Source organism: Euprymna scolopes, chromosome 36 (genome assembly GCF_053919585.1).
Source record: "Euprymna scolopes isolate OS-2025 chromosome 36, ASM5391958v1, whole genome shotgun sequence".
Taxonomy (NCBI): domain Eukaryota; kingdom Metazoa; phylum Mollusca; class Cephalopoda; order Sepiida; family Sepiolidae; genus Euprymna; species Euprymna scolopes.
The window spans coordinates 17,113,454-17,128,817 of NC_136517.1; the positions used below are offsets into that span (position 1 = coordinate 17,113,454).

Here is a 15,364-nt window from a genome sequence, read left to right on the forward strand (position 1 = left end):
AAAATGTAACTCTTGGTTCGTTCGTAATTAATAGTCTAAATAACCACTGGACGGATGGCTTCCACATTTTGGTATATGTTTACTGTACGCGTGCGTGTTTCTATATATCTCTTTGTAATTATAACATTATACGTAATTTTTTTATAATAAATATTTGGTTTTCTTTGTACGGATGGACCATTTTTTTTTTTTTTATTTGGAGACAATTATTTCACACCGTGTGTCATCACGTGACATCGCTAAACGGAACTTTTATATACCAAATTGACTTTTTTTGTTTAAAAATGGAATTATTTCTCTTTCATTAATATATATATTTTTTTTTAATATTTTGTGTTTTATATATATAAAGTACAATTGTTGAATGTTATTTTCTGGATTATATTTGTTTGGGAGAAGCACAATTTAAAAAAAAAAAAAAAAAGATTAAAACGGAGCGAAATTTAAATTTCCATTTCATTTTTACTCTTTATGCATATTAAAACAAAAATTACTAAACATTTATTAATAATGCCTCACTTTTACAGACATATATATATATATATATATATATATACACATATATACACACACACACATATATATATATATATATATATATATAAAACAGTAGAGATATCGATAATATTTGGATTGTCAAATAAACATAAATCTGACGGGCAACGATGACATTAATCTCTATTGTTAGTCACATGTTCAAGTTTTGCTCAGGTTTTACTTTTCTTTTTGTGAATGTTCTATTTTTTCCCTGTAAATAATTACAAGCAATACATTATGTTGGTCTTTTGATTCGGACATTGTATTGGTCTCAAACTGATTGCAGATTAAATGGATTTTATCTAAACTAAAATTCAAAATAATTGACTTGGCTTTAATCCAGTGACATTCATTAGCGATACATCCTCTCTGGCCACATGGGGCAATACTTTCTGATCCCTCTGTACCTCTTCCAATTTTCTTCAGATAACCTTTACATCAACCCCCCCTTCCCGGACTCCATTGCAAACATATTGAGTGGCTTTCTCACTATTAGTAACACCGATCTCTTTTGTCTCGTCTGAAGTAACTCTACCCCTTTCAAATAGGACCTCATATCTTTCCATTAGGATTCCATTATGCCAGTCTCCCTTGCTAGGGAGATCAATAATTAAGCATATTTGTCATGATGGCAATACTCCTTGATCAATAATCCAAAGAAACAGTTTATTCTCATTTTATTATGTATTGGGACCCTATGCCAATAAGTAGAGATTAAGTTAACTAGTATGAATTTTGGTAAGGGTCACATTAGTACATATCATAACCTGGTAGCAAACAGAAATAGGCTCAGCTACAGCCGGTATAATTGAAGTGGGGGGGGGTAAAGTTCCAGCTCCTTAAACAAAATGCGCTAGAAATGCAAGTGTTGAAATATAGGATACCATGTCGTGTCTTTAAAAGAAACAAACTGATTTTTAAAAGTCAATTTGAGTGGGGAAGTGGGATAGACAAGAGGTGCCCAACAATGTCATAATCTAAGTGAATGTTGCCTCAAGACTGCCTTTGTGTCGCCAACTTAAGATTAAGTCAGAAAAAATAAGTTAAGTAATTAGAATTAGATATTGGTCTCTCCTCCATTTTCTAAATAAAACCTTTGAAAGCCAACAAGTGTCCATTATGTTTCTATGCGTGAGTAGATTCGTCTTGAGTTAAAAGACTGATAATGGTCTACGCATGGAAAAGTGACAATCGGAGAAGTAAAGCCAGCAACTGATCAATGTATGTTTTCGTGATTGTTTCTTGATAGTTTACATTAATTATGGTCTCTCTTCTTGCAAACAACCATTTTCTAAATAAAACCTTTGAAAGCCAACAAGTCTCCATTGTTTCCATGCACGAGTAGATTCGTCTTTATTTATTGAGGACTATTTACCTCATCTTTTTTAGTTGTTGTTTCACAATGTTTCGGCCAACTATTCCTCTGGCAACTATTCAGATGGTAACCGTGATGGGATAGAACCTCCAAATCTCCCAACTGCATCCTCAGTAATTACTGCCTTTCATAGTTGTTGTCATCTCACCCTGTTTTGGCCAAGTAAGCCTCTGGCTGGCTTTGGGTAGGATTGAAACTGCTATCTTCAGACAATGCTCACCTGGACACATAGAGATTCGACGTCTCTATCCACAGTGCCACATCTTAAGCTCAACATTCTTAAAATGATTCGTCTTAAGCTCAACACCATGAGGCAGCTACATGGTCCACATATGGGAAAGTGACGATTGGAGAATGAACACCAGCGATTGAGCACGTAGCTAAAAAGGCTTTTTCTTGATTTGTTTCTTGATCAATTATGGGTGAAAACGCATACGTGCAAAAGTGTGCAGTTGTTAGAAACTTCATGTACAAACTTTTTGTGCAACATTTAAAATGTTGCAGTTCTTCACCCCCACTTTTTTTTTTTTTCATCGTTATTGTGAAACTCCATATAAACAACCATCTGTTAAAATACTAAAAGAATATTGTTGGTCATATTCATTTCACTTAGCTGCAAAAAGGTTTCTTAGTTTAATTTTTATTCTACCAGTTGGGTTTGATCCTCACTTCAGCCGATGTGATTGGACAGCCATTAGGACCAGAAGAAATCCAGGTACAAAAGTTCTGAAAGCATAAGATCATATCCATATACGACATTTGTAAATATTTCATAAAATTTGTACATATTTCATAAAATTAAAAGTTAATGGAATTTGATGGTTGGATCGCAAACTTGTTTGGTTGCAGCAAAAATGTGAAAATATAGCGAAATCAGATCAGACAAGGAATTACAGCATCAAAGAAGACAGATGGTTAACTGACAATTTAAAAAATTAGCAAGAAACTAAAGCTAAAATGAACACAATATGTGTTCATAGATCATAATAATTTAGATTTCCTCCTTTTTTCTTGCTGTGACTGTATGTGTGACCGTAAATAAACAACCGTAGGTTAAAATACTAAAAAGAACAGTTGATCATATTCATGTCACTAAACGAGAAAGAGTTTTCTTGGTAAATATAGTTTCAGTTCTAGCAGTGGTTTGATCCTCATCTCATTCGACAGAGATCATGACAAGAAAAGAAATCCAGAGACAGATGTTCCAAAAGCAAAAAAAAAAAAACACATTCATATACAACATTTGTGCATATTTTAACAAAAAAAATAAATAAAAAATAATAATAATAAAAAAAAAAAAGTTTTAAAAAAATCAAGACAAATATGAGTTTGCCACGTTGATGTCATTTCAGTTTATGAAACAATTTATTCAGCAATGCAAAGTGACACAAGTTTGAGCTCCCTAAGCATGGGGGGGGGGGTCATAAGCTGAAACCTAGAGATAATCCAGTCCAGCCCTTGCACCTCACAAAATATATATATATATATATATATATATATATATTTTTTTTTTTTTTTTTTTCTGGACCAATTTTCTACCTCTTAATGAACAGTCAAATCTTTACTGTCATTTTTAAAATTTATATATATATATATATATATATATATATATATATATATATATATATATATATATAAAATAAAAATAAATAAAAAATTTTAAAATGACAGTAAAAATTTGACTGTTCATTAAGAGGCTGAAAATTGGTCAAAAAAAAAAAAAAAAAAAAAAAGGTTATTTGACAACCATTAAATTAATTGATATTTTTTAATAATGAAGGATGATTTGATAAGTATTTTCGGAGCCTAGAGATTGCAGAGGCGTGAGGGGATGAAGATCCTCCACCTCTTCACTGACGCCATTCACTTAAAATTTTAAAAATAAAAAAACATGAAATAAACATTTTCGACATTTACATCCAGCAATCATTTGTCAACAAGCATATCACAATTTTTTTTCTTTTTCACTCGTTTTAATTATAAATGCTTTTTTGTTTTTCTTTGGTTTCTTTTTTTTTTTTTTTTTTTTTTTGTCTGTGTTCATTTATGCTTTTCTTTTTTATTTATTTTCCCCAAGGTATTAATAATTTCTGGCAGACTTTTGGCCAGATTAACGAACCCAAACGAAAATATCTGCCAAAATTCACAAAGGGAGATAATTCTGAACATTTTTATCATGGATTGATTGAACAAATCAATTTTTGATTTTTGTAAAATGCAGAAGACAGTTTTCTTTTTTTTTTTTTTTTGTGGAATTAATAAAAACTGGAATTTATTTGACAATAATGAAATAACAAAAACAAGTTGTTAATTAACACTAATTACTCTAAGTGACCGTCACAAATGCTAGGATTGGAGTCAAACCCCTAAATTCTGTTATCTAGCAGTAGAGTGCATCAGTGTCCATTAACCAAAAGGCTAATATTGAATGAAAGTTTCATTTTTTTTTCTTTTTTACGTCTAATAGGAATGGTTATCTCCCTTTATGTCGTCGGCAGCCATCTTGTTTTAGGTTTGATAAACTGTAATCTGGTTTTATATTTTCTCACCTCTAATAATTTTCTTAATTTTTTTTTTTATTAGTTCACTTTATCATTATCGATTTTACCCTAAGTTTCCAAATTATTTTTTACTGGGGGTTTACAGCTAAATTTATTGTAGAATGTTTGCCCATTTCAAAATTGGTGCAAATACTTTAAAGTTTGTAAGAATTCAGTTCAAGGATAGGAGAGAATAAGGGTCACATGGATTAGAAAGACAAGAGAATTCCAGAAAGAACCATTATTCATTTAAGAAGTTTTCATCACTACACATTATGTGACCTTTTTTTTTTTTCTTTTCTGACTCTAATCTTTATTATAATCACTCAGAAGTCTTGAAATGTTTGCACAAGTTTTTAAATAGATTCTACAATAAACTTAGATGCTGAAATGAAACCCTGTAAAAAAAAGATTTTGCTTATTGGAAAACTTGGGGACCCTTTCAGACAGCGCTACTTTTAAGCTATATATTAAATGAGCTATTTTTTGCGTTGATATTTTTTGTTTTGTTTGGGGGGTTTTTTGCTACTAATCTGAATATTTATTTATTTAATCAATGAAAATCTAAATAAATAAAATTTGATAATCTTAATATTTTTTCAAGAATCAATAAATTTAGTCTTTAATAAACTGTACTTTTTTTAAAAGAAAAAAAATGTCATTTTCTTCATAATTTTTATTTAAAATTTGATCTTTGAATCAAATTTTAAATAAAAATTATAAAGAAAATGACACCTATCAAACATTTGAAAATAAAAAAATTTTTTTTAAATCTGAATATTTTTTTTCTTTTGATCAAAAAATTCTAAATGATTAATCAATAGTAATCCACTAGATTTTCATAAAAATTCAATAAAAGGGATTCATTTATCGAAAGTCTGCTTAATTATTTAAAAAAGCCAACCTTCACTTGTCTTGTTTTCTTGTCAAAGTGTTCGGTGAAGACGAGTGAATGAAAAATGGCTAATTCCTAAATTTAATTTTTTCGCATTTTTTTTTCTTCATAGGCACAAGCAGGACAAGACAAATTTGGACAAATCGTTAAAAATTTGGTCCCAAGCACTAAAATCGTGGGTGGATGTCATTCCTCGTTTAAAGTTTCTTCTCCCCGTCCAACCCTTAATGAAGTCAACAACAAATCGGGGGATTGTAGATCCATACAAAGTTGATCAGAAAAGAAAGTTCTTCAAACAAAACTCTTGGAATAATTTACTAATCCTCAAATCATTCTGAGAACAGCGTCCAATCCACTCAATGTGAAGGATCTTCCAAAAGTCTTGGAGTGTTTATTTAGAATTTAACCTGTTCTAAAAATACTAAATCGCAGAAAATCTTTATGTCGTACAAATTCGTCACAGAACAAAAATATCACATACAAAAAATCATGTAAATTGATCAAGTAATTTTTTTATGTATAGAAAATTATTATTTTTTTTTTTTTTTTACAATTTTGAGCAATTTTAATAGGAAATTGTAAACCATTACAAGGCTGATTTTGATCTCATAGTTTGAATTGAGTTATTTCCCCTTTGTTATGAAACATCAAAACAATGTCTTGCTTCATCATAAATTTGATTTTCTTAGTTCAAAAAAAAAAAAAAAAAAAAAACTACTTGATTAATTCACATGATTTTTGGAATATGACATCTTTATTCCTCAACAGGTATGTACATGAAAAGATTTGAAAGATTTTTCTGTATTTTTATTTTTTAAATAGGTTGAATTGTAAATAAGCACCAGAATCTTTCTCATTCTTCCAGTGAGGAAGGAGTTCAACTTAGGAAAAGTTAACCCCTCTCCATCCTACCCTCATCTCTCATCATAATTTCCATTCGTTTCAAATGTCCTGATTTTAGTTTATGTGATTTTTTTTGGTTTTAAATATTTTTTTTTATTAGATTCGGTGGGTTGTCTTTGGATTTGGTCGGATTTCTCCAATTGTCGACTTGATAAACAAATTAAAAAATCTGTCGTCATCATCCACAGATAAACAATGAGGTAAGTAGATGAGCTTTTGTTTCACAGTTTTTGTCAAAGATGATTCAATTATAATTGTTCTCCAAGGAATTCCAATCAATATCAGCAAAGAAAGGATGAGCCTTGATATCTTCAGCACCGTTTATTCCACTGCCGAGGCGTTCCCGTGGATTGTAACACAATAACTGGTGGAAAAGAAAGAAAAAAGATATTAAAAAAAAAAAAAAAAAAAAAAATGAATTCTAAAAGATTTAAAAAAGATTTTATAAAAAAAGATTTTTAAAAAAATGACTAAAAGGAAGTTTTAAAAAAAGATTTCAAAAACGATTTAAAAATAAAGAAAAAAGATATTTAAAAAAAATGAATTAAGAAAGACTAAAAAAGATTTTAAAAAGATTTTATAAAAAAGATTTAAAAAAAAAAAAATGATTAAAAGGAAGTTTTAAAAAAAGATTTAAAAATAAATAAAAAAGAAAGGAAAAAGATTAAAATTATATATATATATATATATATATATATATATATATATATATATATATATATATATATATACACACTTAAACTTTAGTTTAATTTTCCCATAATGATATGGGTTCAGAGAGGCACATAAGTTGCCAATTCTATTCTGGCGGCAATACAAGGATACGTGGTCATGCCTGGTCTTCACTAAATCTACAAGCACCATATTCTGCTAAACCTCATGAAAGTACTTACCACCTTGTTGGTTTTGTCTATTTAATGGCAATAGCTCAGCCTACCAATTAGAACTATGAAAATCTATCAGTAACGAAATCATTGACAAAAGTGTCAACAATATCATTGCAACAATGTCAAAACATGTTTGAACCCTGAACAAGGGAAAAGTGATACAAAATGAGGAGAAGGGGAGATAAAAAGTAAATAAACTCTTAAATCTGGAAATAAAACATCTGATTAATTTCTATTTTAGCCACAAAAATATTATGAGGGTCACTCCAAGAGTAAAGCCTCCTATCTTTTTTTTTTTGTTGTTTTTTTTTAATTCAAAACGTTGAAGAGCTACAAGACGGGAGTGGTACTATTAAAACAAGTAACCTTTTGTGCTCCAGAATTTATCTTTGTACAATGTCATCACCATTCTCAATGTAGTTTTGCCAGGAATCCAATGACGCATCTCTGCTTCTGATGCATGTCCATGACAGGGATTGCTTTCTTAAGAGTCTCCCACCGTAAATATCTACAGAAAGATGAAACTTTCAGGTCATGAATGCATTCAGTCATCATAACAATGCAATTTGCAATCCCCTCTGCTTCATTCAAGCAGAATGAAGAAAAAAAAAAAAAACAGGAAGCATTTCTTTTGGAATGACCCTCATATAAAGGAGTACTTTTTTTTGGTATCAATTAAAAGTGAAAGAAATTACTTTCTTTTTTTTTCTGTTATCAGTTATCTTTGCTGATAAAATGTAAATTTGCATACATGAATATTCTTTCCAAAAGATTTACAAAACTGATATTGGCTGATTGAATGATGAAGGGGAGATAACTCGACTAAAATTTTGTGACAATTTGAACAGGTGAAATTATTGGCCTTCGGGCCGGGATCAAAGTGTAGTATCTGTTCCGGCAGATACTGCAGCAAAGACCATATGTGGGGGCTACCCCGCATATAAGACCTTGGTCAATGTAGGGGCAACCCTTCATACCAATTGTCACTATCCAGCTCCCCTACTCCCCGGGGAGTTGGTCCCCATTTCCCCTTCACTCCTCACATTAAAAATCGGCCTTGTGCCTAATTTGCTCGGTGGGGGAGCAAATAAATACCATCAAAGTGTAGTATCTGTTCTTCAGATGCTGCACTTCACTTTCTTGTTCTGTCAGTGGAGGAGAAATCCTTCACGACTGTGACAATTTTCATTTTTGTTCCTTTTCTCCACATTAAAAAACGACCCTGGTGTCTAATTCTGCCCTGTGGAGAGGCATTGTAAATAAGAACAGGTGAAATTATTTGTGTGAAAATTTTGACAACACCAAGTTTTACTGTTTTTTTAAGGTAATATTTTTTGTAAGAGACAGGGCTGGCAAGTTGCAAGATCTGGTAGGTAATAAAAATTAGGGAAAAAAAAAAAATTATTTAATCATTTTGGTAAACTTGAAATTATCCCCCCTCTTAATTTATCAAACATCTTTCTTTACCCAGTCAACATATTTTTGTTTTTGTTTATTTAGTTTTGCATATAAAATTCAAATTTGCAATAACTTAAGAAGTAGAAAAATTATAAAAGTGTTAAAGAGATTAATGTATTTTTTTTTTTATAATTTAACGCTGCTAAATTTTTTTTTCTTTTTTTATGAAAAATTTTCAAATGTTTGACATGTTCATTTTTCAAATAAAGTTCAACATATTCATTTTTCAAATAAAATTCAACATATTCATTGTTCAAATAAAGTTTAACATATTCATTTTTCAAATAAAGTTTAACATATTCATTTTTCAAATAAAGTTTAACATACTTCTTCCAAAAGGCCTTGCGCTTCTGTAGATAAGTGACTAGGGATCAACAGTTGAGTATGTGACGTGATTCCTCCAGGGTGACTTGATGAGAGACGCTTAAAAGAAAGAGAAAAGAATTTTTTTTTAAAAGAAAATTAATTTTTTTAAATTATAACACTAATAATATCAAAAACCCATCAGAACAGATAAAACTCATCACTGGATACATTTTTGTATCATATTCAAGATAGTTAGGGATAATCAGGGGTGAAAGAGTTGATAAACTTTGCAAATAGGATGAAAAAAAAACACAGGTAGAAAAAGAGAAGATAGATTTTGTGGGTGGGATGAATACCTTGTTTAGGGGTGTCTAAGGCAGTTTAGAGCTGAGCTCCAGTAAAGTTCTATTTAATTAATAGATGATATACTAACAAGTAGTGCTGCTACGCCTGGTCAGAGTAGACTTGGGAATAATAGCAATGAAAAAGTGACTTCACACTTCTCCAAAATTTCCAATGTTAGGAAAGACCTCACTACTGGATGTAGTTTTGTGTCATATCCAGGACAGAATTAAGATGAGAACAGTTCAAAACATGTAAATAACAATACCTCATCTGAAAAACCATTTGGAGACATATAATCAAGCGAATAGTCTCTATTAAAAACCTGCCATATTCTGAACACCTTTGCTTTCCTGGTCTTAGATTCACTGATGCTTCGACACCTAGCAGATGACTTGGTGAACACCCACAAAATAACCATTATACCAACAGCAACAACCCAGATCACACTTGGACATGCTTACAAAAGTCAGAAAACAAGCCAGCTTCCATGATTTTTTTTGGTAACATTTTCATGCTTAGAATTGATAAAACATAAAACTGCTTGCATCAGTTGTTGGCTGTTGAGATTGCATTCTCTAAAATCCTCATGTTTTTTTTAAATTTGCTAAAATTACAATAGCTATCTTTCCGTTAGTACACATGCACACACATATTTCATGACTAGAATTTGTCTGAAAAATTGTACATTTTCGTACATAGATGCACTTTTGATGTATTTTAGTGCAACTATATACAATTGTTTGAGTACTACTACTACCATCTGATCAATGCTAAGACACAGTCAGGTAACCTTATAAAATGTTCAATGTAAATTATGAAAATTCGTTTAATTTGGCTTGCTTTACAACATATCAACTGTGTGTTAAAGTTGTAAAATCTATATATCTATAAAAGTGAATGTGTCTGTGTACATTTTCCTTCGCAATAACTGTCAATTTTCAGTTTACAGACTCGAAATTTGATATGCAGGGTACTGAGATTTGGGAAAATCGATGTGATCGGGTTTCGGTCAGAAATTTGGATCTATGGTTCAACGATTTGACCTTTGAAAACTCTACCAAACTCCTCCGACAATTTGGGGTCTAAACACTTGAAATTTTTGGACATGGATCTAACTTAATAACTCAATTTGAGCTCATAATAGAGGTCAAAGTTTAAAAAAATGACAGTTTTTTTTTCTTTTTTGCTCAGCATACACCTCCAAACACCCGGGCAACACCGGGCACCCATGCTAGTATAATTTTAAAAATAGAATACATTGTTCTTTGAGGATATGAAAAAGACTGACAATTCCTAAAACCATACACCAATAGCATTTGTTTGATGTGGTTTGATTTATTTTACAGCATATCAACCATCTATTGGTTATTTAATGCTGAATAAAGTTATCAAATATAATTCTATCTATATATATCTATAAAAGTGAAATTGTCTGTGTGTGAGTCTGTCTGTGTACATTTCCCTACTAAAGTACTCTGTCAATTTTCGGTCTACAGACTCAAGATTTGACATAAGGGGTATTGAGATTTGGGAAAATCTTTTTAATCGGTTAATTTGGCTGTCAAGGGGTCAAAGTTCCACAATTTGACCTTTGAAAACTCTACCAAACTCCTCCACCAATTTTGGGTCTAAACACTTGAAATTTTAAATGTAGGTTACTTGGACATTGGTCAAACTTTTAAATTTGATTTGAGACCAAAACAATGAATGTTAAGGGGTCAAAATTGGGGTCAAAGTTAAAAAAAAAATTCACCTCTGCAGTCTACCAAATTACTCAGCCAATTTCTGGTTTAACATTTGAAATTTTACATAAAAAGTATTGCAACATAGGGCAAGCTTTTTAATCAGTTTGGGTAAAAAATTTGAGCTGTCAAGGGGTCAAATTTCAAAAGATTTGACTTTTCTGGTCTCTAGCAAATTAATCAGCCAATTTTTGGTCTAAACATTTGAAATTTTACATAATGGGTATTCAGACATGCGGCAAGAATTTGATCAGTTTTGGGGGTGAAAATTTTGCTGCCAAAAGGTCAAAATTGAAAGGGTTGACCATTGCAGATTCTACCAAACTCCTCCGCTAATTTTGGGTCTAACACTGGAAATTTTAGATGTAGGTCACTTGAACATGGGTCAAACTTTTTATTTTGATTTGAGACCAAAATAATAAATGTTAATGGGGTCAAATTTGAGGTCAAAGTTAAAAAAATTTTACCTCTGCAGTCTCTACCAAATTACTCAGACAATTTCTGGTATAAACATTTGAAATTTTACATAAAGGGTATTCACACATAAGGCAAGTTATGAACAGTAGATAGGGCCGGAGCAAAACCTGGCTGAACTGCTAGTAGGTAATAAAGTTATCAAATATAATTCTATAGGTAGAATAATTTTTTTTTTTAATTCAATTTTCAACCCAAACCAGGCACAGTGCCACTTTGAAGTAGGGGGTTACTATTGGGGACATAAGTTGCAGGGATATTATGAAGGAAGATGAGTAGCAAGATGTCTGTTCACATTACACTTGAACTTCTGCATGTCAGTGCAGTTGGGCAAGCAGAATTCCGGAATTTTTGGGTATTTACGTTGAGGGGATACAAGTGCTTGTAGCTCGTCAGAGCATTCACTGTAAAAGTACTTGTAGAACAGGCAGAGGGATGCAACATTTCGTCGATGGGACAGAGGCTGAAGCCTAGATGACCTATCAAGTTGAACTCTGTCCAGGAGTGAGACAAGTAGCAGATGCACCAGCCCAAACGTGACAACAGTACTCGATACATGGGCGAATGGTGGCCTTGCAGAGGTACAGGATACTTTCGGGTGTAAATAGTTTATATTATTTATATTCTTAGAATATATTGCCTTCAGATGAGGGAACTTTACTAAGAGAAAGAGAAACATTACTCTTAGAAAACATTGATACAAGAAAAACTTTACTTTTTTGAAAAGGTTACGCTTTTGCTTTGGTAATCTCTGTTCTTATCATGATTGACCTGTGGCCTTCTTGTGTTCACTGGGGAACAAAACAAGGAGAAATAAGACTCAAAAAGAATAAACGGTTGGCGATGAATTTATGGGTACTAAGACACGACGTGACAAACCAACTGATTGGATCAAGCTTCTCTGACCTCTCATCTAGTCACAGTGCCAAAGTAGACAAATGCCTATCTACTAAGATCCTGACCTAATACATCACGGATTGCTAACCACAGCTTACAGGTGGACCCGCTTTCAATGGTTTTTACCTTTTTTGCAAGAATCACAATCACTGAATTCACAGCCCCGCCAACAGGGTGGCATCTTATTAGTATTTGTCTTGGGATGTTTTCCCAGTTTCTCTTATTAGAACTAAAAATTGTGGACCTGCGATAAATGCTGCGATAAATGGTCAAACAATCAAAATTCTCTACACAGGGTATTTGTTTGATCATACATGTTTTTTTAAATTCTTATATCATAGGATAATAGGTTTTTTTTTAAATTCTTATATCATAGGATAATAGGTTTTTTTTTTAAATTCTTATATCATAGGATAATAGGTTTTTTATAAATTCTTATATCATAGGATAATAGGTTTTTTATAAATTCTTATATCATAGGATAATAGGTTTTTTATAAATTCTTATATCATAGGATAATAGGTTTTTTATAAATTCTTATATCATAGGATAATAGGTTTTTTATAAATTCTTATATCATAGGATAATAGGTTTTTCATAAATTCTTATATCATAGGATAATAGGTTTTTTATAAATTCTTATATCATAGGATAATAGGTTTTTTATAAATTCTTATATCATAGGATAATAGGTTTTTTATAAATTCTTATATCATAGGATAATAGGTTTTTTATAAATTCTTATATCATAGGATAATAGGTTTTTTATAAATTCTTATATCATAGGATAATAGGTTTTTTATAAATTCTTATATCATAGGATAATAGGTTTTTTATAAATTCTTATATCATAGGATAATAGGTTTTTTTATAAATTCTTATATCATAGGATAATAGGTTTTTTATAAATTCTTATATCATAGGATAATAGGTTTTTTATAAATTCTTATATCATAGGATAATAGGTTTTTATTAAAGTCTTACATTTGCATTGACTTTATAAACTAGCAGGGGAGGGGGCGACCTTGCCAGTCATAAAACAAGCTTAAATATATTTTAATTTATGCAGATTTCGTATCTATTATTACAGATTCAATTTTCTATTGTATGTAATATATAATGGTGATTTCAAAAGTTTGAAAAAAATTGACTTGGCTGCCATCAGCTAGAATCGAAGCCGGTGGGTGGGGGGTTTAACATTACTTGATTAAAGGTGTTTTTTCAATAATCAGTTAACATAAGTAGGACATGGTTCAGTTAGGGAAAAAAAAAAAATTAAGAAAACGTGACTCGGGTGGCATCAGCTAGAAGCGAAACCAAAAGCAAAATTTTGTATGCAAAAAAAAAAAAAAGAAAAAATTCAAAAAATGAAAAAAACGCAAAAAAAGAAAAAACGCAAAAAAAGAAAAAACGCAAAAAAAGAAAAAACGCAAAAAAAGAAAAAACGCAAAAAAGAAAAAACGAAAAAAAGAAAAAAACGAAAAAAAGAAAAAAACGAAAAAAAGAAAAAAACGAAAAAACGCAAAAAAAGAAAAAACGCAAAAAAAGAAAAAATGCAAAAAAAGAAAAAACGAAAAAAAGAAAAAACGAAAAAAAGAAAAAACGAAAAAAAGAAAAAACGAAAAAAAGAAAAAAACGAAAAAAAGAAAAAAACGAAAAAACGCAAAAAAAGAAAAAACGCAAAAAAAGAAAAAATGCAAAAAAAGAAAAACCGCAAAAAAAGAAAAAACGCAAAAAAAGAAAAAACGCAAAAAAGAAAAAAACGAAAAAAAGAAAAAACGAAAAAAAGAAAAAACGAAAAAAAGAAAAACGAAAAAAAGAAAAAAAAGAAAAAACGCAAAAAAAGAAAAAATGCAAAAAAAGAAAAAATGCAAAAAAAGAAAAAACGAAAAAAAGAAAAAAAGAAAAAACGAAAAAATGAAAAAACGAAAAAACGAAAAAAAGAAAAAATGAAAAAAAGAAAAAATGAAAAAAAGAAAAAATGAAAAAAAGAAAAAATGAAAAAAAGAAAAAATGAAAAAAAGAAAAAATGAAAAAAAGAAAAAATGAAAAAAAGAAAAAGAGAAAAAAGAAAAAGAGAAAAAAGAAAAAGAGAGACGAGAAAAAAGAGAGAAGAGAAAAAAGAGAGAAAAGAAAAAAGAGAGAAAAGAAAAGAAAAATAACGACACATGCCTGGTGTGAAATCACATAACTGAATATAGTAACTAAACGCTCTTATCGATGTGCCCACGATTACGCAGATGCTTTAACATCACAAATTCAGCTCTTTAAAATGAAAAAACATATTGACAGTTTGTGCATGCGCAGTTTGCAAATCACATCTTATGGCAGGTTTTTATCTGACCCCCCCCTTTAAAGAAAAGGATATTTCTACACAAAATAATGGACAGTATTTTTTGTCCGTCACATTTGTGCATGTACAAGGTGCATAACAAAAGTTTTTAGTGACATACAAACACACAGACGTTTATAATAGATACAGTGGAACTTCTCTCTAAAAGTTACTTACCTTTCCAGAAAGTAGTTCATACAACAAAGCTCCAAAACTCCACCAATCACAGACTTCGGTGTAACTGGATATGCTTCGAAGTTCTGAAATCCAATATTAATTTAACGTTAGTCTCAAGTAATGTTGTTATGTGTTACTAATTATAAAAAAAAAAAAAAAAAAAAACAAAGAAAACAAATAAAGATGACATATTTCATTCTTCCTTTCTTTTTCTTTCTTCCGTCTGTCTTTTCCAACAAACATAAGTTTCACTCTGTAAACTGGATGCACAGAACCAGATATGACAGAGTAGGAATTTGAAAATACATATTTCATATATAAATAAAGAATTGATGTTGAATTTTTTTTTTTAATGGAAATCACTCCAGACAAGGCATGAAGCTATTTAATATAAGTTAAAAAAAAATTTTGAAATATTACTTCAAGGTCAAAAACTTGCTGATGATAAGTTTTAGATGGAATAGATTCTGACCCAGCAAACAGCATTTCTTCCCTG

At 30.5% G+C, this 15,364-nt stretch overlaps 1 protein-coding gene across 2 annotated transcripts in view; it reads right to left on the reverse strand.

Annotated features, from left to right (window-relative positions):
• Positions 1 to 5,871: 5,871 nt before the first annotated feature.
• Positions 5,872 to 15,364, reverse strand: part of LOC145260360 (ribosomal protein S6 kinase delta-1-like) — a 73,663-nt gene continuing 64,170 nt past the window's right edge. For both annotated transcript variants that reach the window (XM_080118292.1, XM_080118293.1), the window contains 3 exons: positions 14,869 to 14,951; positions 8,923 to 9,018; positions 5,872 to 6,614 (listed from right to left, as the gene is read on the reverse strand). In XM_080118292.1, coding sequence (XP_079974418.1) covers positions 6,495 to 6,614; positions 8,923 to 9,018; positions 14,869 to 14,951 — 299 coding nt within the window. In that variant the 3' untranslated portion in view covers positions 5,872 to 6,494. The remainder of the gene's footprint in view (positions 6,615 to 8,922; positions 9,019 to 14,868; positions 14,952 to 15,364) is intronic.